The following is a 26,608-nucleotide window of genomic DNA, read 5'->3' as shown; positions in this document are numbered from 1 at the left end:
AGAAGATTCATATGAAGTGATGAAAAAAAGACACTAAATTAAGTGGTCTTTAATAGCACTCAATGCAATCTGACTTCTACTCCATTTCTCTTTTTTTTTTTTTTTTTTTAGACGGAGGTTCAAGCGATTCTCCTGCCTCATCCTCCCGAGTAGCTGGGATTACAGGCATGCACCACCACGCCCGGCTAATTTTGTATTTTTAGTAGAGACGGGGTTTCTCCATGTTGGTCAGGCTGGTCTCGAACTCCCGACCTCAGGTGATCTGTCGGCCTCAGCCTCCCAAAGTGCTAGGATTATAGGTGTGAACCACTGCGCCCAGCCTACTTCTACACCTTTCTTATCGTCTCCCTCCAAACAGATTCTCCTGAAACTCTTTTGGCTAAGGTCATCAATGAATTTCTATTAGTGAAATCCAGTGGATCCTTTCCAATCCTTATTTTAGTCATCCTCTCAGGTACATGTTTAAAAATTTGTATAAATTTAAGGGGTAAAAGGGCAGTTTTGTTACGTGGATATATCCTGTAGTGGTGAAGACTGAGCTTTTATTGTAACCACCATCCAAATAATGTACATTGTACCCATTAAGTAATTTCTCATCTCTCACCCCCCTCCTACCCTTACATCCTATCTGAGTCTCCCATGTCTATTATTCCACACTCTATGTCCATGTAATCTCTGCTATATTTGATGTTATTAAGCCCTTTCTCTTTGAAAAGCTCTACTCCTTTGGCCCTTGTGATACCACAATAGCTTTCTTCTCCCCATATCTCCATAATCAATACCTTTACGCTCTTTTTTTTTTTTTTTTTTTTTTGTGAGACGAAGTCTCACTCTTGTCCCCCAGGCTGGAGTGCAATGGTGCGATCTGGGCTCACTGCAACCTCCACCTCCCGGGTTCAAGCAATTCTCCTGCCTCAGCCTCCCAAGTGGCTGGGATTACAGGTGTCTGCCACCATGCTCGGCTAATTTTTGTATATTTAGTAGAGACAGGGTTTCACCATGTTGGCCAGGCTGGTCTCGAACTCCTGACCTCAGGTGATCCACCCACCTCGGCCTCCCAAAGTGCTGGGATTACAGGCGTGAGCAACTGCACCTGGCCCATGCTGTTTTTCATAGGCTCCAAATTCCGAGCTAGTCCCATAAATTGGTGGTTCTCAACTTTGGAAGCACAATAAAATTGGCTAAATAATTTTTAAACTTGCTATCATCCGTGCTCCAATCCTATAGATTTCAGTTTGATTGGTTCAGAGAGGAACTGGACGTGGGTATTTCTTAGAAGTACCTCAAAGTAATACCAGTGTGTGGCCAGGGCTGAGAATCACTGCCATAAATGTTTCTTTTCTCTAGGGCTCTGTCTTAGGATCACTGCTCCACTCATTCTCCTGAGATTATCTGACCCACCCTCATGTTATTAACTATCACCTGGATGTTTATCACTTCTCCGAGACTCCTGGACTCATGCTGCTGAAAAAACTAAGTGGCTACCATAAGGATATCTGATTTGCCCCTATTCGACCACCTGCTTCCCTCCTCTCAAGAGAATTACATATGTACTACGACCCACCTGCTCCTGACTTTCACCCTTTGCAAACCGGTTAATTCTGAAGTTGACAAAGATTTTCTTAAGGTGGCCCCACCCACCCCCCACCCCTCTTTTATTTTGAGAGAGTCTGGCTCTGTCACCTGGGCTGGAGTGCAGTGGCACAATCACAGCTCACTGCAGCCTCAACCTCCTGGACTCAAGTGATCCTCCCACCATAGCCTCCTGAGTAGCTCGGACTACAGGTGTATACCACCACACCTGGTTAATTTTCTTTTCTTTTTTTTTTTTTTGAGACGGAGTCTCACCCTGTCGCCCAGGCTGGAGTGCAATGGCACGATCTCGGCTCACTGCAACCTCTGCCTCCTGGGTTCAAATGATTCTCTTGCCTCAGCCCAAGTAGCTGGCATTACAGGCGTGTGCCACCATGCCCAGCTAATTTTTGTATTTTTAGTAGAGATGTGGTTTCACTATGTTGGCCAGGCTGGTCTCAAACTCCTGACCTCGTGATCTCCCTGCCTCGGCCTCCCAAAGTGCTGGGATTACAGGTGTGAACCACCACACCCTGCCCCTGGCTAATTTTCAAATAAAAATTTTTGTAGAGACAAGGTCTCCCTGTGTTGCCTAGGGTGGTCTTGAACTCCTGGGCTCAAGAGATCCTCCTGCCTTGGCTCTACAAAGTGCTGGGATTAAAGGTGTCAGCCACTGTGCCCAGCTCCTATTCATTTTTGGCACCTTTTCCATCCTACCCTCTTCTATCCCGTTAACTCAAGAATATCTCTCCTCTACCCTCCTCAATCCAGTCCCTCTATGTATGAGCCATAAATGTTCTTCATTTTAACTTATGAGAGTAAAACTCTACATTGGAGGCTATGAATTACGTATCACACAACTAGAAATCACTAGGCATGCTAAGGTAGTTTAGCTGAATCACACAGTATATGCTCAACAAATGCAACTGAATTAAGCAGGGGGCATCACATATTTGAAAGTAAAATTTGGCATAATTATTAGTGATTGACAATTCCATTCAAGATCTTTGGTGTATCTAGCGTTTCCTGTCAGAATCTCTAAAAGAGACACAATTTATCTTTTCATTGTCTTCTAACTACTTTTCTTTCCCTCAAATCTCAGCATTCAAGGTATAAAATATATTCTTCATTATTTAATGCATTATATCCTGGCTCTTGGTGTGGCGTGGTGGCTTACGCCTGTAATTCCAGCAATTTGGTAGGCTGAGGTGGGCAGATGGCTTGGTCCCAAAAGTTCAAGACCAGCCCGGGCAGCATGACGAAACCCCATCTCTACAAAAAAAATAAATAAGTAAAAATAGCTGGGCGTGGTGGCATGCACCTGTCACCCCAGTTACACAGAAGGCTGAGGTGGGAGGATCATCTGAGCTTGGGAGTTTGAGGCTGCAGGGAGTGGTGATCGCACCACTGCACTACAGCCTGGGTGACAGAGTCAGACCCTGTCTCAAAAAACAAACAAACAAACAAAAAACTGCCTCTTGGCCCTCACAGTTACATTGGAAGTACTTGGGAAAAGGTCAGGTATAATCTGCTAGTTGAAAAACCCATTGGTCAGTTATCAGTTGTCATTCTGCCTAGCTTTTCTGTAGGATGTGACCATGTTGACTAATTCTCCGTTCTGAAATTCTCTCTACTCTTGGTCTTCCAGGTACTACCTTTTTTTTTTTTTTTTTTTTTTAAGAGAGGGTCTCACTATGTTGCCCAGGCTGGTCTCAAATTCCAGGGCTCAAGCATTCCTCTTACCAGTTGGGATTACAGGCACGTGCCACCGTGCCCAGCTCTTAGGTACCACTTTTTACTGCTTCTCTTCTTCCCTTTCTAATTTTTTTTTTTTTCTGAGTATCCTTTGTTGATTTCTCTATTTGCCTCTTAAATATTATAATTCCCAAATGTACCATCCTCAACCCTCTCATTTGAGACGTTCTTTCTGGGTGATCCCAAGGTTTCAATAAACATATATATATGCAGATGTCCCCAAAATCTATCTCCAGCCTCAGCTCATTTATGTGTGTGTGTGTGTGTGTGTGTGTATGTGTGTGTGTGTGTGTGTGTAAAATCATGTAATCCTTTACTTTAAACCCCCTGCTGGCTCTTTGCTACAACAAACTAACTTTTCATCATTGCCACTTTACTCTTTGATATCTCCATCACGTTTTTGTCATTTCCTTTATCTGAAAAGCCCATTCCTCTTGTTTTCCCCCAAACTACTATTCATCCTTCCAAACATAGATCAAAAGCCACTTTCATCATGAAGCCTCTCTTGAATTCTCCAGGCGGTTAGTTGCTCTTTTTAGCACTTTTTGAACACTTATATTATGAAATTTATATCATATGTCTTTCCCATGAGGCTCTGAGTTTTTAAGGGCAAGACCCATATTTGTACTCCAAGGCCCTAGCACTGTTGCCTGGCCCCTAGTATTTGATCAGTAAGTATTACTTGGATGAATGTCATGCTTTTATTTATTTCCTTGCATTACTTTCTAAAACCAGATTTTAACTGTATATTACAATATAATGAATGTATTATAGACTAAATGGGGCTTAGTGTGCTAGTATAAGATTCTGACATTTATAAAACAGAGACTGAGAAAGTTCACGAAGAAGAACTTATCTTCAGGGAGAAAGAAGTAAACAGCTTGGAATGAATGACCAGCAAGACCTAGTAATAATAAAACAAAACAAGCACAAAACCACAACAGACCTTGGTCATCAAGATGATGCTGAGTATTACACGAGATCTGTTATGAGCTTGTCTTTGGCTCTTGCCATCTTGGGTCAAATCCTCTGTGATGGTGGGCGGGGGAGGGTGTCATTTAAAATTGAAAGCTCTTTCTCTAAAATTATCTGTGATAGTCTGAGGCATAAGCAGTACTACTTGGTACGGAGGTGGAGTGCCGCACTAAAGGAAAAGAGAGAGGCATTTCCCCCCTACTTTGTCAATGACAACTGTCAAACTCTGGCGTTGTGAAGGCACGGGTCCCTGCTGCTACAGAAGACAGCAAGCGTGGAAATGCATGGTATTATAGCAGAGGTGGAGGAACGGTGGTGTGTGCTTGTTTCTGTGAAATGCCCCCGATAACTCCCAGAAATGCTTCATAGAGCCCTTATAGCAGATGAGGTCCTGAATGTGTACGTAGAGACAAGAGCCAGCAAAATTTCAGTTTTCTTGTTTACATGAGGCAGTAGAGGCCTGGGGAAATGTGGGTTTTGTTTTGCTGTGAAATTATTCTTCTCTAATACATACGGAGGTTTCTTTTTCTCTGTTGTATAACATTGTTTCTTGTCCGCTATCTGTTCTCAAATGGTAAATTATACTTTCTCATTTATACTGTAATTTTGCTGATACATAAAACTAGGATCATGTGTCTCCTGAGTTGCTCCTGATTTTTGAAATTTAGTTTTCTTGGTTGCCCTGTGTGGTTCTAAAACCAAAATACATTTATTGTTTCCTGGTTTCATTTCTTCATAATGCTTCTCTTGTGTGTTTAATGTCTAGAACTATATTTCAAAATCCAGTCACAGCCAAAATGCTAAGTTAGATATCCACCTATTGCTGAGAAGTCCATTTATATTTACTTACAGTGGGCAAAGAATAAAAAAGTCGGGTTGGTTGAAGAAAGAGAAGCAAGCTCTAAGTATCTATAGCTATTTGGCAATAAAACAGATGTGGAGTTGTGTATTTGTATTTTAAGAGTGGTTTTCTGGCCGGGCGCGGTGGCTCGTGCCTGTAATCCCAGCACTTTCGGAGGCCAAGGAGGGCAGATCACGAGGTCAGGAGATTGAGACCATCCTGGCTAACACGGTGAAACCCCGCCTCTACTAAAAATACAAAAATTAGCAGGGCATGGTGGCAGGCCCTGTAGTCCCAGCTACTTGGGAGGCTGAGGCAGGAGAATGGCACGAACCCGGGAGGCGGAGCTTGCAGTGAGCCGAGATCGCGCCACCGCACTCCAGCCTGGGCAACAGAGTGAGACTCCATCTCAGAAAAAAGAAAAAAGAAAAAAAGAAAAAAAAAAAGAGTCGTTTTCACTCCTGCCAGGTGTCTCTCTATGTGCTTCTTTTTCCTCCAAAGCTTATCTTTGATCTTACAATTACACAGTCAGGGCAATTCTTTACAAAGTAGATGGTAAACGTATGCAACTTATTATCTTATGTGGTAACAAAGGCTGTAACAACACAGGATCAAGAAAGACTTAGCAAAATTCACAGAAGATAAATCCATACTAGGTTGTTAAGGAAAAATGAGATGTACCTTTCACCCACCAAACTGCTAGAAAGAATAGCCCATATTATACAGACACAAAGGAGAGAGGTGGGGGTTTGGGAGTGGTTACTCTAACTCCTGTGCTGCACAGGCTTACTGTTCCTATCTCTATTACAGCATATAGAAGACCGCATTGTAAATTGATCACGTGGTTTATATTTGTGTTTTCCCAAACAGTATGTGAGCTCCTCTAGGCTCCCGTTTGATTTTGTATCCTCAGTACCTAACTCAGTATAATGCACCGAGGAGGCATTCAATAAGATTGCTCAACTGTTGAATGAATATGATCTTTCCCTATAGCCTCACCATCTACTCTGCATAGCTCTGTATTCTCTTCCCAGTTTCATCACAATATTGAAAGGATGCTCTTCAAAAAGTCATTAGAAAGCTCCCAAATAACAAATCATTGGTTTTTTACCCTTTTTTATTCCACCAGAGCATATCTCATTGTCAAAAATGTTCACCTCTCCTGCCTTCTTAGTACTTCCCTCTTCCTTTGTTTCTAGGACAATAATGTCTGGATTCTCCTCCTACCTGCCCAATTGCTCCTTGTCTATCTTCTTTTAGCCCCTTAGTGAAGGCGTTTTCAAGCCTCTGTCTTTGGTTTTCTTTTCTCTTAAAAATCCGTATAACAATCCCTTCCCCTATTCACACTATATCCAGAACACTCAATAATTCATTTTGTCATGAAATCTGTAACTATATTTCCAAGAACCTTCTGGACATCTTGACCTCAATGTTCTGCTATCACTTTCAGTTTAACTTATCCAAAACTGAATTTACCTTCTTCTACTATCACCACTCCTTTTCTTGATCTTAATAGTTTAGTAACCTTACGGCTGGGTGCGGTAGCTCACACCTGTAGTCCCAGCACTTTGGGAGGCCAAGGCAGGCGGATCATGAGGTCAGGAGATCGAGACCATCCTGGCCAATATGATGAAACCTCGTCTCCACTAAAAATTAAAAAAAAAAATTAGCTGGGTGTGGTGGCACGTGCCTGTAATCCCAGCTACTCAGGAGGCTGAGGCACGAAAATTGCTTGAACCTGGGAGGCGGAGGTTGCAGTGAGCAGAGATCGCACCACTGCACTTCAGCCTGGCGACAGAGCGAGACTCTTTCTCAAAAAAAAAAAAAAAAAAAAAAAGTTGAGTAACCCAGCTGTCTTCTTAAGCCAGTCATACTCAAAGCCATAGGGTTATCTTTGCCTCTTGACTACTTCTCTCACTCTAAATTATCTCCAAATAAGAATATGACAATACACTCCTAATTGATTACTTATGCTCCTTTAGATTAAATATTCTAATGCGTAACTTTGATTGTGTTCCTCCACTGCTTAAAAACCTTCAATAAATCCCCATTGCTTAAAGAATTGTAAGTTAACACCTTAGTCTCTCATTCAAGCACGCCATGATATGGAGCCAACCTAATTTTCCAGAATTACCCCTATACTTCTATACTATATATATCCCATTTTCTTACTGTACTGTTTGCAAATGCTTTGAACTTTCTTGCCTCTGTTTTTCTTAATGACATTTCTTTTGACTAAAATGCCCACTATCCCCAACTCCAGCTCTCACTGTTGGAATCCCTACTCATCCTTCAGTCTTTTCCTCCATTATTATTTTTCCGATATATCTGATAATGCATGCAAGTCCCATCCTCTGAAGTCACATAATATGTTATTAACACCTCTTGTATGATACTTATTATCTTCTGCCTTATTCTGTAGTCTACCTTGAAATGGCTTTTGGTACTTAACTGAAACAGCACATTCCGCTGAATGGGCTGGAGGCAATATTTGGAAGCTCCTTCTGAGTTACTAAATATGGTAGGTCTTGGGTAGGGGGCACAGGCTCAGAGTGGGCGATTTATAATTTAGGCAACTAATCATATCATTTATTAACATTTTGATTTTCTAATGAAGAATACAGACTATCACCTCATTTTGTTTACATATAAATTTAAAAGCATTACAATTAGATGGCCGGGCACTGTGCCTCACACCTGTACTCCCAGCAATTTGGGAGGCCCAGGTGGGTAGATCACCTGAGGTCAGGAGTTTGAGACCAGCCTGGGCAATAGGGCAAAACACCGTCTCTACTAAAAATACAATTTGGCCAGGCATGGTGGCTCACGCCTGTAATCCCAGCACTTTGGGAGGCCGAGGTGGGCAGATCACCTGAGGTCAGGAGTTTGAGGCCAGCCTGGCCAACCTGGCAAAACACCATCTCTACTAAAAATACAAAAACTAGCTGGACGCGGTGGCGGGCACCTGTAGTCCCAGCTACTCGGGAGGCTGAGTCAGCAGAATCACTTGAACCTGGGAGGTGGAGGCTGCAGTGAGCCAAGATCGTGCCACTATACTGCAGCCTGGGTGACAGAGCGAGACTCTGTCTCAAAATATAAAAATAAAAATAAAAATAAAATAAAAATACAACAATTAGCTGGGCATGGTGGTATGTGCCTGTAATCCCAGATACTGGGGAGGCTGAGGCACAAGAATCTCTTGAACCCAGGAGGTGGAGGTTGCAGTGGGCCGAGATCTCACCACTGTACTCCAGTCTGGGCAACAGGGCAAGACTCCGTCTCAAAAAAATAATAATAACTAAAAAATAAATAAGAAGATTACAATTAGAAACACAATGGTAGAGCTCCGTGTTTTACATAACAGTAATTCCCATCTATAAGCGATGGTAATGAAAATGGCAAGCAGAGCAGTAAGTACATCTTTGTTGATTGTGGTTGACTCTGATTTTAGAGTTTTTTGGATTTTCCTTTTCTTTTACTTTACTTGGGGGAAAATAGCCTTCTTTATAATTAGGCTTTTCTGCTTTTATCTCATCATGCTGAAGTGGAGGTTGTTGGAAAAGATCAAGGATGTCAACGTTGAACAGGGAAAGTATAAGAATACCAAGTCAATGGGATCTTGGAAAGGAAACAAATCAGGTGCCTAAGAAAGTAAAAATAACAGGGGACTAGCAGGAAAAGATGATCTAGCTAGGAAGGGCTGAGGCAAGGAGGAAATCTGTAAAAGTCCCTGGTTCTGCTTCTTCCAGAAAGAGGCAGACAGAGTTTTTTGGCAGACTTGTAAACTCTGTGCCTTCTGTCCCCACTCCCTCACTTCCAGCTCTTCTACTGATGACCAAGGTGCTTCCCAACCACTGCCACTGTCTGAATTCGAGTTTCGTTTTACCTCTGGACATTTGCTTTGGCTGCTGCCACTTGGAATGACTGCCACAGCTAAATCAAGTGATATTTTTAACCCTATGTGTTCATGGAGGCACTCCAGCTACAAACCAAAGGAAATCCCAATTTAGATTACTTGGAATCAGTACTACAAAATTATGCAGTTTGTGAATATATTCTTGGTGTTTCACAGTTGACAACACTATATTCCCTTGAGTACCAAACTCACAGAAACCCCATGGAATGATCTCTCTCTCCAAGTACAGTTTTTCTAGAATCAGTATGAGGTGTGAGACTAATCAGACAAGGGCTTTAGCAAATGTGCATTTTTAAAATAAACAGCCTAGAAAAATTATGGCAGTTCTTTTATGGCCCAGAATAACATGTTTTCACTTATCAGCTGCTTAACAGAGAACTGAATTGATACAAAAATTATTTCAGTTCACCTTTCACTGACTACTATTGCTCTGATAGTTCAAGAAAGAGCAGCGAAGGTTTTTATTTTCCTTAAGAGGTGATAGGGGCTTCTGATGGCATGGTAGAACATTCTCATTTACAGACAAAGGCTGCAGATAAGTGGAATGGCTGCTTCATAGTTATAGATGAGTAGTGCTCCTAGTATTCTGCCATGCAGCATTACCTTCAAAATGAATATGAACTTATAAATACAGATTTCCATTCTTTTTTTCCTCCAGCCTTCCACCCTTTTTGTAGGCCATTAACGATGCATTCATACACATAAAAGTAGTCTTATACTCCAATCAAAACACTTGTTTCCTCTCAATCAAATCTTATCTTTAGGCTAATCTCTCAGGGACCATCCATAAATAGCAGAGGCAGAATGTTACCCAATATCCATCAGGATTCACCCAAATGTGAAAAAGATGAATATAACTTATATTGCCTTCTGCCATCAAGGTCATCACTGCCAAAAGCTTTCCTGGACAACTATGTTCTGGGCCCCATTTCTCTCATTCATTTGTTGCAGTACAATGGTTTTGAGAGCTACTAATTTCCATTAAACGACACATGGTAACTTCCAGTCCAAATAGAGAATATTTTTGGAATTGCAGGCTATTTAAGGCAAATCTTATTAATCTAAATGAAGTAGAGTTTACATATTGACTATTAATTTTCCATTTTTCATTTACTTCTCCATATAGCTTTATAGCCCATGAAGAGGAGTCTTAAAATCAACATACCTAATTTCTTTCTCTACTTCAAGAAAGATATGAACTACAAATAGAAAACCTTACTGAGAGGAGGTAGACAGTTCAGCCTACTTGGATTATCCTTAGAGGAGCTATTACATTATTTACTTCTACCATAGGGTATGAACAGAGAAAGTGGACAACTTTCTAGTTCACTTGGGTGAGGGAGGTTGTTTTACTTCTTTTATGATTTTTCTTCCCCTGAGATCTATTTTCATAGTGTGGCTTTAACTGTTACTAATCAAATATAAAAACAAAAACTTTGGGATTTGAGGGGATCTTGGATTATCTGTGCCTCTCCTCCCTTTATTAACATGGATCACAGAGAACAGACTGCACTGCAAAACCAAAATGGTCTCTAGAAACAAGCATTGTCTCAGTTTCCTTACCTGTGAATAGCTAATGTGATGTCCTTAGGGCCAATTACTTTTAATGATTTAATTACATTTATGGTTTTAAACTACTTTCCACCTAAACCACATGCTCATAAAATAACAATTAAAATATTTAATATTAAACACAGTGGGAGTCCTTGTTTCCGATTTTTGTTGTAAAGTCTAGTTATTTGAAGATACATTTACCAAGTTGAAACTTGCAATCATGTAGATGCCTGCTGAGATTTCACACATGAGCTGAGATCAACTGTTAAAAAAAATCTTCATGAGGAAGTATTTTTATTTTTCCTTTTTTTTTTTTTTTTGGTGTTGCTACTTTGCTCTGAACATTCATATTTTACAATACTATGTGAGGTGGAATGTGTTTTACCTGGATTCCTTGGAATCCGCTTTCGACGGTCTCTGAATGCTGCACCTGATTGTAGGGCTTCTAGAAGATTATCCATCACACCAGTCTCATCACCCTCTGGAGAAAGGGAGAAATCAGAATTAATCTTGGAGCAATTAAAGTTAAACTACAGGAAAATAAAGGGAAAAACTCCTGTCAGATTTACATAATATCCCTAAATTAAAGACATATATCTGTTTTAACATAATGGATCCTGTCAGTTTCTGGCACCACAGACTACTTTGCTTATTATGCACCGTTAAGCAAAATTCATGCCAATCCCACCGTTCTTTCAACTTAAAGACCTTGTCTTTTGTATTATTGATGACACGCTCAGTATGCAAATAAACAGTAGCTGATCAGCTACTGCTGCCTTCCTGTTAAGATTCTTATAAGATACTCCTAAGCAAGAAACCACTGACCCAGCTTAATGCAATCAATGTGCAGGGCGTGATTTGATGAAGCGGAGTCACACAAGGTTAAATAGTGATTGTATTAACACTTTCGGCATTCAACCATCATCTGCGATTATCTTAGAAAACACTATTTGCAAAACACATTTGCATTCAATTCTTAGCTAATCCATATCCTTTACCATTTTGAGATGCTGACACTGTATAAAGAAAAGCTGACCACATTATCTGAAAGGCCACATTTTAACTTTTAGAGACATCAGCCAGAGTCCCACTTCCTTTTTAGAATGCTGCTGTGTGTCTAAACTTTTCCTAGGGGAAAGAACTGTTAAGGAGCCATGAGTGGGATGCTCAGAAGATGTTCGTGGAAATTCCTAACAGAAACAGCATTTAAAACATTTTACCCTACTCCTATCTTTGACAACTCTAGCCATGAAAAACACTTTAAAGATTTGTTAGAGTGTTTGTCTCAAGGTGTCAGTGGCCAGAAAGTCTCTATTACACTGTGCATAATCCCCAGTGAGCTCAGCCTGCTCTTCCTAACTGGCCTAACTGATGAAAAGGACCCTAAATAGGTGGCTACCTTAAGGGTAGCTAAATGTGTGAGTCTGAGGTAGATGACAATTTGCAGGCAAGAGGGTTAAGAGAAGGAGGGAAGAGGGAAAGGACATTGTTTCCGATGCTATTCCAAAGTTAAATCTAAATCCTACTTTGTTTAAAAAATTAACCATGGGGTATGAGATCACAAATGAAAATACATTTTTTTTTTTTTTTGAGACAGAGTTTTGCTCTTGTTGCCCAAGCTGAGTGCAATGGCGTGATCTCGGCTCACCACAACCGCTGCCTCTGGGGTTCAAGGGATTCTCCTGTCTCAGCATCCTGAGTAGCTGGGATTACAGGCATGCACCACCACAGCTGGCTAGTTTTTGTATTTTTAGTAGAGACGGGTTTCTCTCTGTTGGTCAGGCTGGTCGCGAACTCCTGACTTCAGGTGATCCACCCACCTCGGCCTCCCAAAGTACTGGGATTATAGGCATGAGCCACTGCACCCAGCCAAAAATACATTTTCTTATGGGACAAGAGCAAGCTAAAATATTTTTTGATTATGTTCTGCATTTGATTTGAAACTTCTTCAATATTATAATAATTTATTCTTTTAAAATAAACTCTCTAGGATGGGGTATTGAATGAAAAAAAAATGAATAGAAACACTGAGGTTCTCAGGTCTAATATTTGGTGAAAACAGGAAAAATGAAGTAGAGCCCATTGAGTAAACATGGAAAGGGGATTGTGTAGTTGTAACATTCATTAAGAGGCCAGGCGTGGTGGCTCATGCCTGTAATCCTAGCACTTTGGGAGGCTGAGGCGGGTGGCTAACTTGAGGTCAGGAGTTCAAGACCAGCCTGACCAACATGGTGAAACCCAGACTCTACCAAAAATATAAAAATTAGCCAGGCGTGGTGGTGGGCACTTGTAGTCCCAGCTACTCGGGAGGTTGAGGCAGGAGAATCGCTTGAACTTGAACCTGGGAGGCAGAGGTTACAGTGAGCCGAGATTGTACCACTGCACTCCAGCCTGGGCAACAGAGTGAGATTCCATCTACAAAAACAAAAACAAAAACAAAAACAAAACAAACAAAACAACATTCATTAAGGTCACAGACACATCTGAAGTATCACCTGCTCTTTTCAATAGAAAAAAAAAGAAGACCTGAAGGTAGTTTGGTATGGCTAGAATGTACCTGGGAGAATTAAATTATATGCAGTTGACACTTTACAGTTGTTAGATATTTTAATCCTCACAACATACTGAGATAAGTACTATATGTATTTCAACTGTGGTGGAGAGGCCCAGGTATGAACTCAGATCAGTCTAATACCAAGCCCAGTACTCTGCTCAATAGCTGGCAGAAGTTGAAATGAACTAGGAATTAGTGCCCAGATGATGAAAGATGAAAATTCTATGATATGGGGCTTGAACACTATTCGATAAGCTGACAATATTCACTAGGTATAAAATGCAGGCCATAAATGTGAACCACATAAATAATGCTAAATATTCTAGTAGTAATATTAAAAAATAAAAAAAGGTAAAATTGATTTTTTTTTCTTTTGAGCCAGAGTCTTGTTCTGTTGAATAGGCTGGAGTGCAGTGGTGCAATCTCCGCTCACTACAACCTCCGCCTCCTGGGTTCAAGCAACTCTCCTGCCTCAGCCTCCCACGTAGCTAGGATTACAGGCGCCTGCCACCACGCCCAGCTAATTTTTGTATTTTTAGTAGAGTTGGGGTTTCACCATGTTGGCCAGGCTGGTCTCGAACTCCTGACCTCAAGTGATCCGCCTGCCTCGGCCTCCCAAAGTACTGGGATTTCAGGCGTGAGCTACTGCCTGGCCAAATTGATTTTTAATACATTAAGTAAACATTCAACCAAATGTATTTTCAAAATGATGTATTTTACATTCTTCTTATCAGACTAACTCTTAGAAATCTAGTACATATTTACTTCTGCATACGTCAATTCAGATTAGCTACATTTCAGGCACTCAATAGCCACATGCAGATGGTGGTTACTGTACATGCAGATGGTGGTTACTGTACTGGCATATCAACTGTAAACAAAAGGAAGTAACCTGATCAGATTTACTCTTTAGAAAGACTTGTTAGACAGCATTACGGAGAATGACTCAGAGGATGGTGAGACAAAAGGCAGGGAAATTTTGGCCGGGTACAGTGGCTCACACCTGTAATCCCAGCACTTTGGGAGGCCAAGGTGGGAGGATCACTTGAGGTCAGGAGTTCAAGACCAGCCTGACCAACATGGTGAAACCCCGATTCTACTAAAAATATAAAAAATTAGCCAGGTGTGGTGGCAGGCGCCTGTAATCCCAGCTACTCGGGAGGCTGAGACAGGAGAATCGCTTGAACCTGGGAAGTGGAAGTTGTGGTGAGCCGAGATCACGCCACTGCACTCCATCCAGCCTGGGTGACAGAGCGAGACTCCATCTCAAAAACAAAAAAACAAACAAAAAAAAAACGGCAGGGAAATTTTTAGGTGCATAGCGTAATTGTCTAAATAACACATATCCTGAACTAAACAGTGAGCAAAGTGAATGGAGAGGATGGATATTTTGAAGGCATTAATACAGTCAATAGGACTTAGCAGGCAAGAGAAGGAGGGTGAGATTAAGGAGAGGAGTTTAGATGACCAGGGATAAACAAGTATGAGAAAATGTGATCTATTTGATACATCTAAGAAATATATAAGTAGAAATAATGAAAAAGAAGTTGGAAATGTGGGTCTGAAATGCAAGAGTGAACTCTGGGCTGGAGATAAAGATTTGGGTGTCATTGGATGGTGGATGAGATTACCTACCCTGAAAAAGTATATTAGAAGAAGGAGAGAATAGAAGATGCAATTCCAGAGAACCTCAACTTTTTAAAAAATATTTAAGAATTTTTAATTGACAAGTAAAAATTATACACACACAGACACACACACATACATACACACACACACACCCAGTATATGATTTTTTTTTTTTTTTGAGACAGAGTCTCCCTCTGTTGCCAAGGTTGGAGTGCAATGGTGTGATCGAGGCTCACTGCAGCCTCCACCTCCCAAGTTCAAGCGATTCTCCTGCCTCAGCCTCCCAAGTAGCTGGGATTACAAGTGTGCGCCACCATGTGCGGCTAATTTTTTTTTGTATTTTTAGTAGAAACGAGGTTTTACCATGTTGGCCAGGCTGGTCTCAAACTCCTGACCTCAAGTGATCAGCCAACCTCGGCCTCCTAAGGTGGTAGGATTACAGGCATGAGCCACCGCACCCCGCCATGATGTTTTAATATATATAAACGTTGTGGAATGACTAAATCAAGCTGTTTAACATATGTCACCATTTTTTGGTAGTCAGAACACTTAAAATCTCTGAGCAATTTTTGAATACACAATATATTGTTATTAACTACTGTTACCATGATGTACAATAGCTCTCTTGAGCTTATTCCTCTTGTCCAGCTGAAATTTTGTGTCTTTTGACTAATGTCTTCCTAATTCCCTCCCCAGAATCAGAGAAACCCAACTTTTAACAGACAGTCAGGAGAAGCAGAATTGCAAAGAAGACAGGGAAGGAATTTTTAGAGACATATAAGTACAAGAACGTGAGAACAACAGCACAAGTGAAATTTTATGTATCCTTACAAAAATGATAATTATAAAGACTATGTAGAAAAGTAAATATATGTAAATTACTGAAAAAATGTATTTATGATTTATCTAAATAATATGCAAACATAAAAATGTATAACATTATAGATATTGTTTTATTAAAATTCTTTAATGCTATTATACTGTAATTAGATAAAAAGATGGAAAAACAAATATGACAAAAAGTTGAGAGGAGGCTGGGTGCGGTGGCTCATGCCTGTAATCCCAGTACTTTGGCAAGCCAAGGTGGGAGGATCACTTGAGCTCAGGAGTTTGAGACTGGCCTGGACAACATGGTGAAACCCCATCTTTACAAAAAATACAAAAAAAAAAAAAAAAAATAGCTGGGTGTGGTGGAATGTGCTACACTACACATTAGTCTCAGCTACTCAGGAGGCTGGGGCAGAAGGGTCACTTGAGCCTGGGAGGTTGGGGTTGCAGTGAGCCACGAGCATGCCACTGCACTCCAGCCTGGGTGACAGAGTGAGACCCTGTCTCAAAACAAATAAAGTCAAGTAGGATTAAAAATAAATACCTTCGCTTAATTTAGTAGTTGCCACCTCACTATACTTGTCGAAATATTATGCTAGAGCAGTGTCTCTCAACCTTTTTTCATTATTGTCTTCCTCCCACTGGGAGTCTTTTTAGATATTTTTTCTAATGCCCCCTATTGTTAACACTTAATGCCACAGATATCTTCTACATCTGTTTATGTACCATGGTCCTTTGGAAGGCTAGAAACCATTGCAATATCCAAGATGTTTTTCCACCCACATTCCCAAGAACCAGTACTCATCCCTTTTGGGGTAATAATGTCCCTTCTGAGAACGTACATGCTAAATAGTTCTGCTAAAAAGAAAATCTTTGTAAATATCACTGATGTATTAAAGGAAAGAAATGTAGGCTTCAGTCCCCCATTACTTTTTCTTTTGCTCCACGATAACTTTCAAAGAAGCTGAGTATTTTTCATAAAACGTCTAACCTTACTGAATCAAGGTTTTATGAATATAATCATGGGATTGATTATATTTCAGTTAGTCTTCCTAAAACAAAATGGAAGTCAACATGATCCTTTGAAAGAAGTTACTCTTCATTTTGAATGCATTTCAGTGAAATTTTGTATGTGATTTAATTTGAGGTTGACAGTTCACTTAGAATTTCCAAGTTCATAGAAACACTAATTCTTACTTAGGTGTAATTAGTAGTGAGTAGGTTTTTTTGGTCAATGAGTTCAACCTCAAGAAAAAAAATGTTTATGTGTTTATTTCATTAAAAAAGACAAAAACTTTATTGAACACGTGCAAAAAATGTGTTTTTTACAACGTACAATACCTATTTAACTGAGTGAAAGAGTATCAAGGGAAAATTTTGTAATGCTTTTAGCCACTAAAATAATAACATATGGGCATATCTGAGAGGTAACACTTTAGAAGCAACTTTCTAATCATCCTGAAAGTCACAGACATTACTAAGGACTTAGGTGGGCTGCATGCAGTCTGTGGGCTTTGCATGAGCTACATATCATCATATCAAATAAAAGGCATGGGTTGTACCTTCTTTTTCATGTTTCCCATAGTATTTATCATTTAGTACATGCCGAATGTCTGCTGCTTAATTTTCAGTATCAGCATTTACTTGTGTTGTGTTGTCTTAATTTTCACAAAAGGGTTTGGAGATGATACAGATTACAATTAGCACTAGGTAAATTAATTACCTCTGCTATACCTTTGTGCAAGCCTATTCCCTATTGGCTAGCACATACTTACTTACAGACAATTCTCTATGGGTTTCTCACATTTCTGCACATTTTGTGAACAGAGGCACTGATGGCCTTTTTCTGTACTATCTTTTCAAGGATGTTTTTACAGAAAACAACCTTGGAAGATACAGTGTCTTCCTCTAGAGAAGACGACAGGTTCATTTGCTTTGCAGACAGGTTATATCTCCCTCTAGGAAAAATGTCAGGCAGGTTTGTGTTCAGTCCATTATAAAAGATTTGGGTTCCCTAAGCATGGGATTCTTCAGCAATGACACAAACCCACCGTGAGTGCAGCATCCACCTAGGTTTGCCTCCCCAACCCTGGTCTAGGTTTGCTTTCCAACTCTGGGGGTTGGAGGGCAAAGGAAAACAATGTGAACGTGAAGCTCATATTACTTGCTGTGTCATGAATAACAAGAGTTATGTGTCTCTGACCCAAGAGTCTTGTGTGTTCTGCCAGCATCGCTGAAACTGCAGCAGGCTAACTTGTTGGCATGCAAGTAGGGCAAAATCTCTGACCCTTCATAGTTTTTGAAACTACTCTGTGCTCTCCTTCCTTTTTATCAAACATTATTAATTAGAATACCCCTTACTCCTCTAGGAACTTAAGCACTAAGTGCCCTGGACTCTCTCATTCCCTAAGACTGTATTCCAGTTTATCACACCTTGAAAATTACTAAAGTAAAGCCAATACTATAAAAATCATTTCCTAAAAAACAACCCAGGCATAATGGTTTTAATTCACTGTTATAGCCTCCTTGAATTCTAGATTGTATAATTAAAGCTTTCTGCAAAAGTTGAGCTGCTCAAAGTTGAAAAAAGTTGCTATGAACCAATCACTGTTAAATGATCCCATAGAAGCAAAAGGCTTCTTACTGAAAGTAGGACCCTTCCATGTGAGATAATACTTACACATATGAAATCATTTTTAAAAATAAAACTATGCTTTCTGTGGGCTTGAGGAGTTGGGGAAGATTTCATGGAAGAAATGGGACTTAAGCCTCTGAAAACATTACATTTCTAGAGCACTTTATTATAATTTCATGTAAAAGACACAAAAACAGATTTAAAAAAAAAAACCAGATCATACTGGTTCACAGATAATAAAATCTAAATATCTGAACTCCTAGTGCACATACATGTGCACTCTGTGTGTGTGTGTGTGTGTGTGTGTGTGTGTAAATTTACAAATGTTGAAATGGAAAGATACTAATTGTACAGTTTGAAGAGTCTTGAAAAATGCATACATCCATGTAACTACCACCACAATCATGATATTGAACATTTCCATCTCTCTAGAAAATTCTCTTTTGCCCACTCAGAGGAAACATATGTCTGAATATCTATCATCATATATTAGTTTTGTCTATGTATATCACATAATTTTAAGGGGGTAAAAAGAGTTGAGGCCACTTTGAATCAGCATAGCCACCTGAAATAAAATATGGATGGTATCCATGATAAAGCATGAGGAGAAAAATAGAGTTGAAAGATACAGGAGTTACAGTTGGATAGGTAAGATCAGAGCAAAGTTCTAAAGGAGCTTGGATATCATTTTAAGAAACTTGAATGTGCTTCAGTGGACTCTAAAAGCCCACTGATTGATCTTCAACAGGACAGTGATGTGACAAAGGTGGCATTTAAGATCAGACTCACAGTAGCATGCAAAATGGACCAGACTGGGAGAGAAATCAATTATATGACAAATACAGTTTAATTTGCAGTGACAAATATTATTCTGCATAGAACTCTAGGTAAAGTCAGATGGTCAATTTGGTCATTATTTGTAAAAGAATAAATAGAAATGTAAAATTGTTTTGTGAGCAAGGTCATCAGCAGTAGTAAATGGAAGTTGACAGCATAAGAAGGCGATGACAAGTGGCATGCAAGAAAAACCAGTGCTAGATTCAATCTTTTTCACAGTATCTATCACGGTCCAGATTAAGAACGTGCTGCAAGATATACAGATTTGTAGATAACACAAAATTGAAGACTGCTTATTTATTAAAGAAGAGCAAAATAAAAATCCCTTCTCTGAGATCTAACAAACATGAAGGCCCACAGCTGACAAACAACTCTTAGAATTTAACATGAACCAATAGGAGATAATAAAGACTAAGTAAAAGGTTACCACAATATGGTGAAAATAACACATTGTTCTGCAAGACTTTAATATCTATCAGTAAGAGTAATAGTAAAACCATAAATGAATCAGAAATAAGAGAAATCAAACCATTTGGCAAAGAACTGTGTCAATAGTCATCAACTTATATTTCAGTCCACAAGCACCTAGAAAGCCTTTAGCCGACAAGAGGATTTTGTTAGTTTGTGGTTTAATTGGAAGTGAGTGAAGAATGGAGTTAATGGTGACTTGGAAAATCAACAGATGGTAACTAAGATAACAGTCGATGAAGTTATTTACAGCCAGAAAGTGTTTAAGGAAATCAAGATATTCCAAAGAGATTAGAAGAGGGCATAAATAGAAAGTATAAAGTTCTATGGAAAATAATGAAGGCAGATGCTCTTATTCAAAAGAAGAAAACTTTTCAAGACAGAAAAGAGGACACAGGAGCTTAGAAGATATTACCAGAATCCACAGGATGAGCTAGGGGCAGTGTAGTAATTACATGATGTGGTAGTTGAAAGTTTGTAAAACAAAACAGAAAAACATTACATTCCCAGGTTGAGGCCTTGCACAGTGGTATCCACCAAAAAGAAAATTAATCTCAGCGCAATTAAAGTTAAAACCATAGGGGAAAATGTCGGTTAGAGAGTTCATTCATTCTATTATCTCATCTCCTTGCCAGAACAGGTAATTAACAGTTTCCTATAGTGAGGTAAATCATCAAATCCCAGATAAACTTCATGGTGAATACTACTGTTCCTAAATACTTTTAAAATTAATGCTTTAGGTACATTTTGCCATGGAATAAATACTGTATTAGGGGTCATAAGTGGATATTATACCCCAAACTGATAAATGATGAAGGATGGATGAAGTGATTTCTCCCAAAATGTCTACATGGTAGGTGTTACCTAAAAGTTTGTTAGGGGAACTGAATTGGTGAGTTAGCTTTCCCTAATGTATGTATATCTTAAAGAGAAGCTTGTTATTTCTAATGGTAGAGTTTCAGTGAAGAAACATTTCAGCCAAAGGCACCTTTTGACACTTTGCATAAGGTGAGAGAGTTTGATAGCAAACGGTGGTCAAAAAAATGTTTATGCTTATTCATTTTTTCCCAGTTACCTATATGCTAGAAGATTGAGAGATGAAAATTACACACTCTATAAATAAACAAACACCCAATAAACCTGAATGTTAACGCTTACCAGAAAAACCACTGTTTATGCCTCTGGAAAAAAAAAATCTCACATTCGATATTTTAAATAATTAATATTTCAAAGAGACCTTTGAAATACTCTGTGTGTCTTATCAGAATCAATCATTTACTAAGGGCATGGAAGGCTTGTGAAGGGAAAAGTAAGCAAAAAAACAAACTTGGAAAAAGAACAAATGTAACTCAATTCAAAATGATATACCAAAGTAATCTGAGTTTAATCTCTGAAAAGATAAAACAAAGATGTCTTTGGAGGTAGGAATATTAATAATATCTACCATTTATTAAATGCTTACTATATGGCAGGCAGTATTCGAAGAGATTTATATTGAAATTTCCACACCAACCTATTTTATTGGCCAGGTAAAGAAACTGAGGGTAATTTGGGTGAATTAACTTGTTCAAGGCCACATAGTTGTGAAGTGACAGAACCAGCATTAGGACCCCGAGACGCCTTGAGTAGAGGAAGTCAAACTACATTTCTTGTGATTAAATCCAGCCTACCGGCTGTTTTTTAACAGCCCATGTGCTAAGGATGATTTTCACATTTTAAAAAGAATAATATTTCACAAAATTCAAATTTTAGTCCTTATGTTTATGGAAACACAGCCAAGATCATTCATTATGTTTAGTTTATAGCTGTGTTAATGCCACAACAGCAGAGTTGAGTTGTTGCAATAAGAGACCTTATGGCCCCCAAAGCCTAAAATATTTACTACATGGCCCTTTACAGAAAATGTTTGCCAACCCCTGCTCTAGAGCATATACTGTCAGCGACAAGCATATGCTAATTGCTGGGTGTGGTGGTATGCACCCGTAGCCTCCACTACTCAGGAGGCTGAAGTGGGAGGATCTCTTGAGCTCAAGAGTTCAAGGCCAGTGTGGGCCAACATAGTGAGATGCTGTGTCTTTAAAAAAAAAAGAAAGTCATGCTAGGTACAGATATGTGTGGATCTCACAATCTGCTTTTGAGGTGCTGAAGGACCTTGGCAAGGGCCAGCCACATCAGTAAAACAAGGCCTCATCACAGGTGGAAGGCGGGAAAGAACATCAGCATTCAATATAAGTCTACTTGCAATTGAAATGCTTCCATTTGGAGAGCCAAAGCCAAGAATGACACAAGATAATGAAGCAACAATTACACATTCATTTCTTTCTGAATTTACATTTTAGAGACCATAAAGTCCAGTTCCAAAAGAACAGTCACAAAAAAAAGAGAGGTTTTTCAAAAGCCAGGGGGAAATCTGCTTTTCAAGTTTTGCTTTGCTGTCTGAGACTGCCTCTGAATAACACTGAATAAACTCAGCTTCTCTACAAAAGACCTAGCTCCTTACCTATGGACTTCAACTAGATTGCCATCTCAGAATATAACACCATAAAATATAGCTAACCATCTTCATAAGACACACAAACACAAGCCTAATCAGGAAGGTGAGAGGGAAAGGACACATTCTGACTTCCAGAGCACCATAAGGAGATCAAATGTATATCTGTGTCTTCTTCAGTGCCAAGCACAGACACAAAGCAAGTATGGGACGGAAGCGGCTTTTCAAGAACTGTCCTCATGAGAGTGCAGTCAGGTAACTGTAACAAAAGTGACACATGAGAATAGTAATGGCAGCCCACGGAGTATAAAAATGTGGCAAATGAAGGAACTGGTACTCTTAATTTGCTGATACTTGCAGTGCAGGGAATGAGTTGACAAGTCATCATTTGGTAATCCAACTTTTGAATCCTAATGTTCTTCTTTCTTTCATTATCAAATTAAATAATGAATCAATTCCCCTGCCAACTTCTTGCATAACTGCAGGAAGGCAAAACAGTAGATCCCACCTTATCCAGTTTCAATTTCCATGGCTTCAGTTACCCACAGTCAACTATGGTCTGAAAAGATTCCATGGAAAATTCCAGAAACAAACAATTCATACATTTTAAATTGCATGCCTTTCTGAGTAGCATGGTGCCCTTTGTTCAGTGTCTCCATGCTACAGATGCTCCTTGCCCAGGAGTCAGTTAGCCACCATCTCAGTGATCAGTTAATTGTCGTGGTATCCTGGTACTTGTTTTCAAGTAACCCCATTTTGCTGAATTGTTTTATTTTATTATTGTGGTTGTTAATCACTTACAGTGCCTAATTTATAAATTAAACTTTATCATAGGTATGTATGTATGGAGAAAAAAAAAACGTTGTATATAGGGTTCAGACACCCACTGGGGCAGGGGCAGGGGGCGGGGTCTTGGAGTGTATCCTTCTCAGATAAGTGGGGGCTACTGTAACAACTTTATTCTATTTTTTACACAGGAACTTAACTGTTTCTTATTTTTATTCATTATTTTTTTGAGACACAGTCCTGCTCTGTCACCCAGGCTGAAGTGCAGTGGTGCGATCTCTGCTCACTGTCGCCTGTGCCTCCTGGGTTCAAGCGATTCTCCTGCCCCAGCCTCCTAAGTAGCTGGGATTACAGGCAGGTGACACCACGCCCAGGCTAATTTTTGTATTTTTAGCAGAGATGGGGTTTTGCCATGTTGGTCAAGCTGGTCTCAAACTCCTGACCTCAGGTGATCCGGTGTTCATTATTTTTAAAGTACAATAAATCTCGTGTGTGTGTGTGTTTGTGTGGGTGTGTGTGAGAGAGAGAGAGAGAGACCACCTTATTTTTTGAATGCACACTGCTGCAAACTTATGTGTCCTTATTACAACCACCCTTTTCAAATTGAGGAGTGTATCATCCTTTTCTTTTATATGATGATATTATATATTTTTGTTTTTTTAAAAAAGCAAAAGTAGTTTGAAAAAGGGCATGTATAACTGTTAATAACTAGTTTATTGAGAAGTCTTATCTCAGTGAGGGTATGAACATAAAATTGTTTTTTGGTTTTCTTCACCATTGCTCCCAGACATACAATGTCAAATCTTCCTTTCAAGTCCTTTTAATAACAGCTTGGGAAGATTCCATAACTATCTGGTTGTAGTTTAATTATTAATCTTACATATGCTTCAAAGTGTTTCCCTCCCACATTGCTGGTTTGTCTTTCGGACCCAGGTACCTGAAGGGGCAAATGGGTGGCACCATTCACTTCCCCTGCCCCTCTTTTTCCTTAGAGAAATTAGATCCACTAGTGGCTTGGGGCAGGGAAGAAGGAGAAGGAAAAGAGGGAGTGTCTGTTACTTAATTGGCTACTGCTATAACCCTTTTGATAAACATGCTATATGGCTTGCAAGAAAACAAAGATGAGGGGTTAGTATAAGCATATATGCAGAAGTAAAGAAGAAAAGGAAACAGGTTTCAGCAGCTGCATGGTCAGACCTCACAAAGAACCCAAGGATCATTCAAGATATAACCACAACTCTCCCTCCAGGCACAATAGTCCTAGTGACTCATTAATGTTATCACTTTAGTATCTTGATGTCCATTCTCCCCTACTCATGAGCTCTACCCATGTACACCTACTCTTAGTATCTGTTTTAATTTTCTCTTCTGCCATTTACCAACTAATTTTCCATCTTTGTGTCTTTGAGTCCAAACTCCCTAAGAAAAATAATCAAATTGATTCAACCAGCACAGAACAGCCTTTTGGAAGAGGTGTATATTACAGGCTATCTTTTACAAAGTAGAGCAGCCAAAGTAGGCTGTTTTTCGGTCAAGAATCAATCTCTTGTCTAATGTGAAAGTAGTGGAGGATGACATGGTACAAAACATGGTCAGCAATGTATAAAGCCTGTCTCTTGTCACTAGCTTCAGAAAAACAGCTGAAGGTATATGCTTCTGATACAGATTATCATAACTCAATACTGTAATTTACATTTGATGTAACAAGATGGAAGAGGGAAGGATTTACCTTTAAGCCTTGATCTAAATCCCTCAATAATTTCTTAAGGGCAGTTCAATAATCTCCTCCAGGAAATAGCCAGTCTGACTCTGGATTCTTTCTCAATTAACTAGAATATATTTCTGCTCCTAGCAGTCTTACTGCTGTCTGTTGATAAAACTGAAACAAGCTGCTGAAAGATAATTATTTAGAAAACAGGCCAAGGTGTCACTGGATAGTCTGTGGCCACTGCTTTCTTGGATTCTGAGAAGTTATCTCAGTTTCAAAGCTTCTAGTTCCTGTCCATGGTGGTGATGCCTTAATTCACATCCTATTTTTTTTTCTTAATTATACTTTAAGTTCTAGGGTACATGTGCACAACGTGCAGGTTTGTTACATAGGTATGTATGTGCCATGTTGGTTTGCTGCATCCATTAACTCGTCATTTACATTAGGTAATTCTCCTAACGCTATCCCTCCCCCTGCCCCCCACCCCACAACACGCCCCCATGTGTGATGTTCCCTGCCCTGTGTCCAAGTAAACTCATTGTTAGATTCCCACCTATGAGTGAGAACATGTGGTGTTTGGTTTTCTGTCCCTGTGATACTTTGCTCAGAATGATGGTTTCCAGCTTCATCCATGTCCCTACAAAGGACAAGAACTCATCCATTTTTATGGCTGCATAGTATTTCATGGTGAGTATGTGCCACATTTTCTTAATCCAGTCTATCGTTGATGGACATTTGGGTTGGTTCCAAGTTTTTGCTATTGTGAATAGTGCTGCAATAAACAAACGTGTGTATGTGTCTTTATAGTAGCATTATTTATAATCCTTTGGTTATATACCCAGTAATGGGATGGCTGGGTAAAATGGTATTTCTAGTTCTAGATCCTTGAGGAATCGCCACACTGTCTTCCATAATGGTTGAACTAGTTTATACTCTCACCAACAATGTAAAAGCGTTCCTATTTCTCCACATCCTCTCCAGTATCTGTTGTTTCCTGACTTTTTAATGATCGCCATTCTAACTGGTGTGAGATGGTATCTCATTGTGGTTTTGATTTGCATTTCTCTGATGGCCAGTGATGATGAGCATTTTTTCATGTGTCTGTTGGCTGCATAAATATCTTCTTTTGAGAACTGTTTGTTCATATCCTTTGCCCACTTTTTGATGGGGTTGTTTTTCTTGTAAATTTGTTTAAGTTCTTTGTAGATTCTGGATGTTAGCCCTTTGTCAGATGGGTAGATTGTGAAAATTTTCTCCCATTCTGTAGCTTGCCTGTTCACTCTGATGGTAGTTTCTTTTGCTGTGCAGAAGCTCTTCAGTTTAATTAGATCCCACATGGCTTTTGTTTTGGCTTTTCTTGCCACTGCTTTCGGTGTTTTAGTCATGAAATCCTTGCCCATGCCTATGTCCTGAATGGTATTGCCTAGGTTTTCTTCTACGGTTTTTATGGTTATATGTCTAGCATTTAAATCTTTAATGCATCTTGATTAATTTTTGTATAAGGTGTAAGGAAGGGATCCAGTTTCAGCTTTTTTTTTTTTTTTTTTTTTTTTGTGACAGAGTCTCGCTCTGTCGCCCAGGCTGGAGTGCGGTGGCACGATCTCCCGCTCACTGCAAGCTCTGCCCCCTGGGTTCACACCATTCTCCTGCCTCAGCCTCCCGAGTAGCTGGGACTACAGGTGCCGGCCACCACGCCCAGCTAATTTTTTATATTTTTAGTAGAGACGGGGTTTCACCATGTTAGCCAGGATGGTCTCGATCTCCTGAACTCGTGATCGACCTGCCTCGGCCTCCAAAAGTGCTGGGATTACAGGCGTCAGCCACCACGCCTGGCCAGTTTCACCTTTCTACGTATGGCTAGCCAGTTTTCCCAGCACCATTTATTAAATAGGGAATCCTTTCCCCATTTCTTGTTTCTGTCAGGTTTGTCAAACATCAGATGGTTGTAGATGTGTAGTATTACTTCTGAGGCCTCTGTTCTGTTCTATTGGGCTATCTCTCTGTTTTGGTACCAGTACCATGCTGTTTTGGTTACTGTAGCCTTGTAGTATAGTTTGAA

General features: G+C 39.7%; 1 protein-coding gene across 1 annotated transcript in view; it reads right to left on the bottom strand.

The window, feature by feature from the left end:
• DIAPH2 (diaphanous related formin 2) overlaps positions 1 to 26,608 on the bottom strand; it is a 938,691-nt gene that overhangs the window by 160,685 nt on the left and 751,398 nt on the right. Inside the window, exon 26 of the mRNA XM_003274986.3 lies at positions 10,999 to 11,094. Coding sequence (XP_003275034.2) covers positions 10,999 to 11,094 — 96 coding nt within the window. The remainder of the gene's footprint in view (positions 1 to 10,998; positions 11,095 to 26,608) is intronic.

The sequence above is a fragment of the Nomascus leucogenys genome, chromosome X (assembly GCF_006542625.1).
Source record: "Nomascus leucogenys isolate Asia chromosome X, Asia_NLE_v1, whole genome shotgun sequence".
Lineage (NCBI taxonomy): Eukaryota > Metazoa > Chordata > Mammalia > Primates > Hylobatidae > Nomascus > Nomascus leucogenys.
The sequence above is the reverse complement of the archived record's forward strand: the minus strand, read 5'-3'. Positions and strand labels throughout refer to the sequence as shown.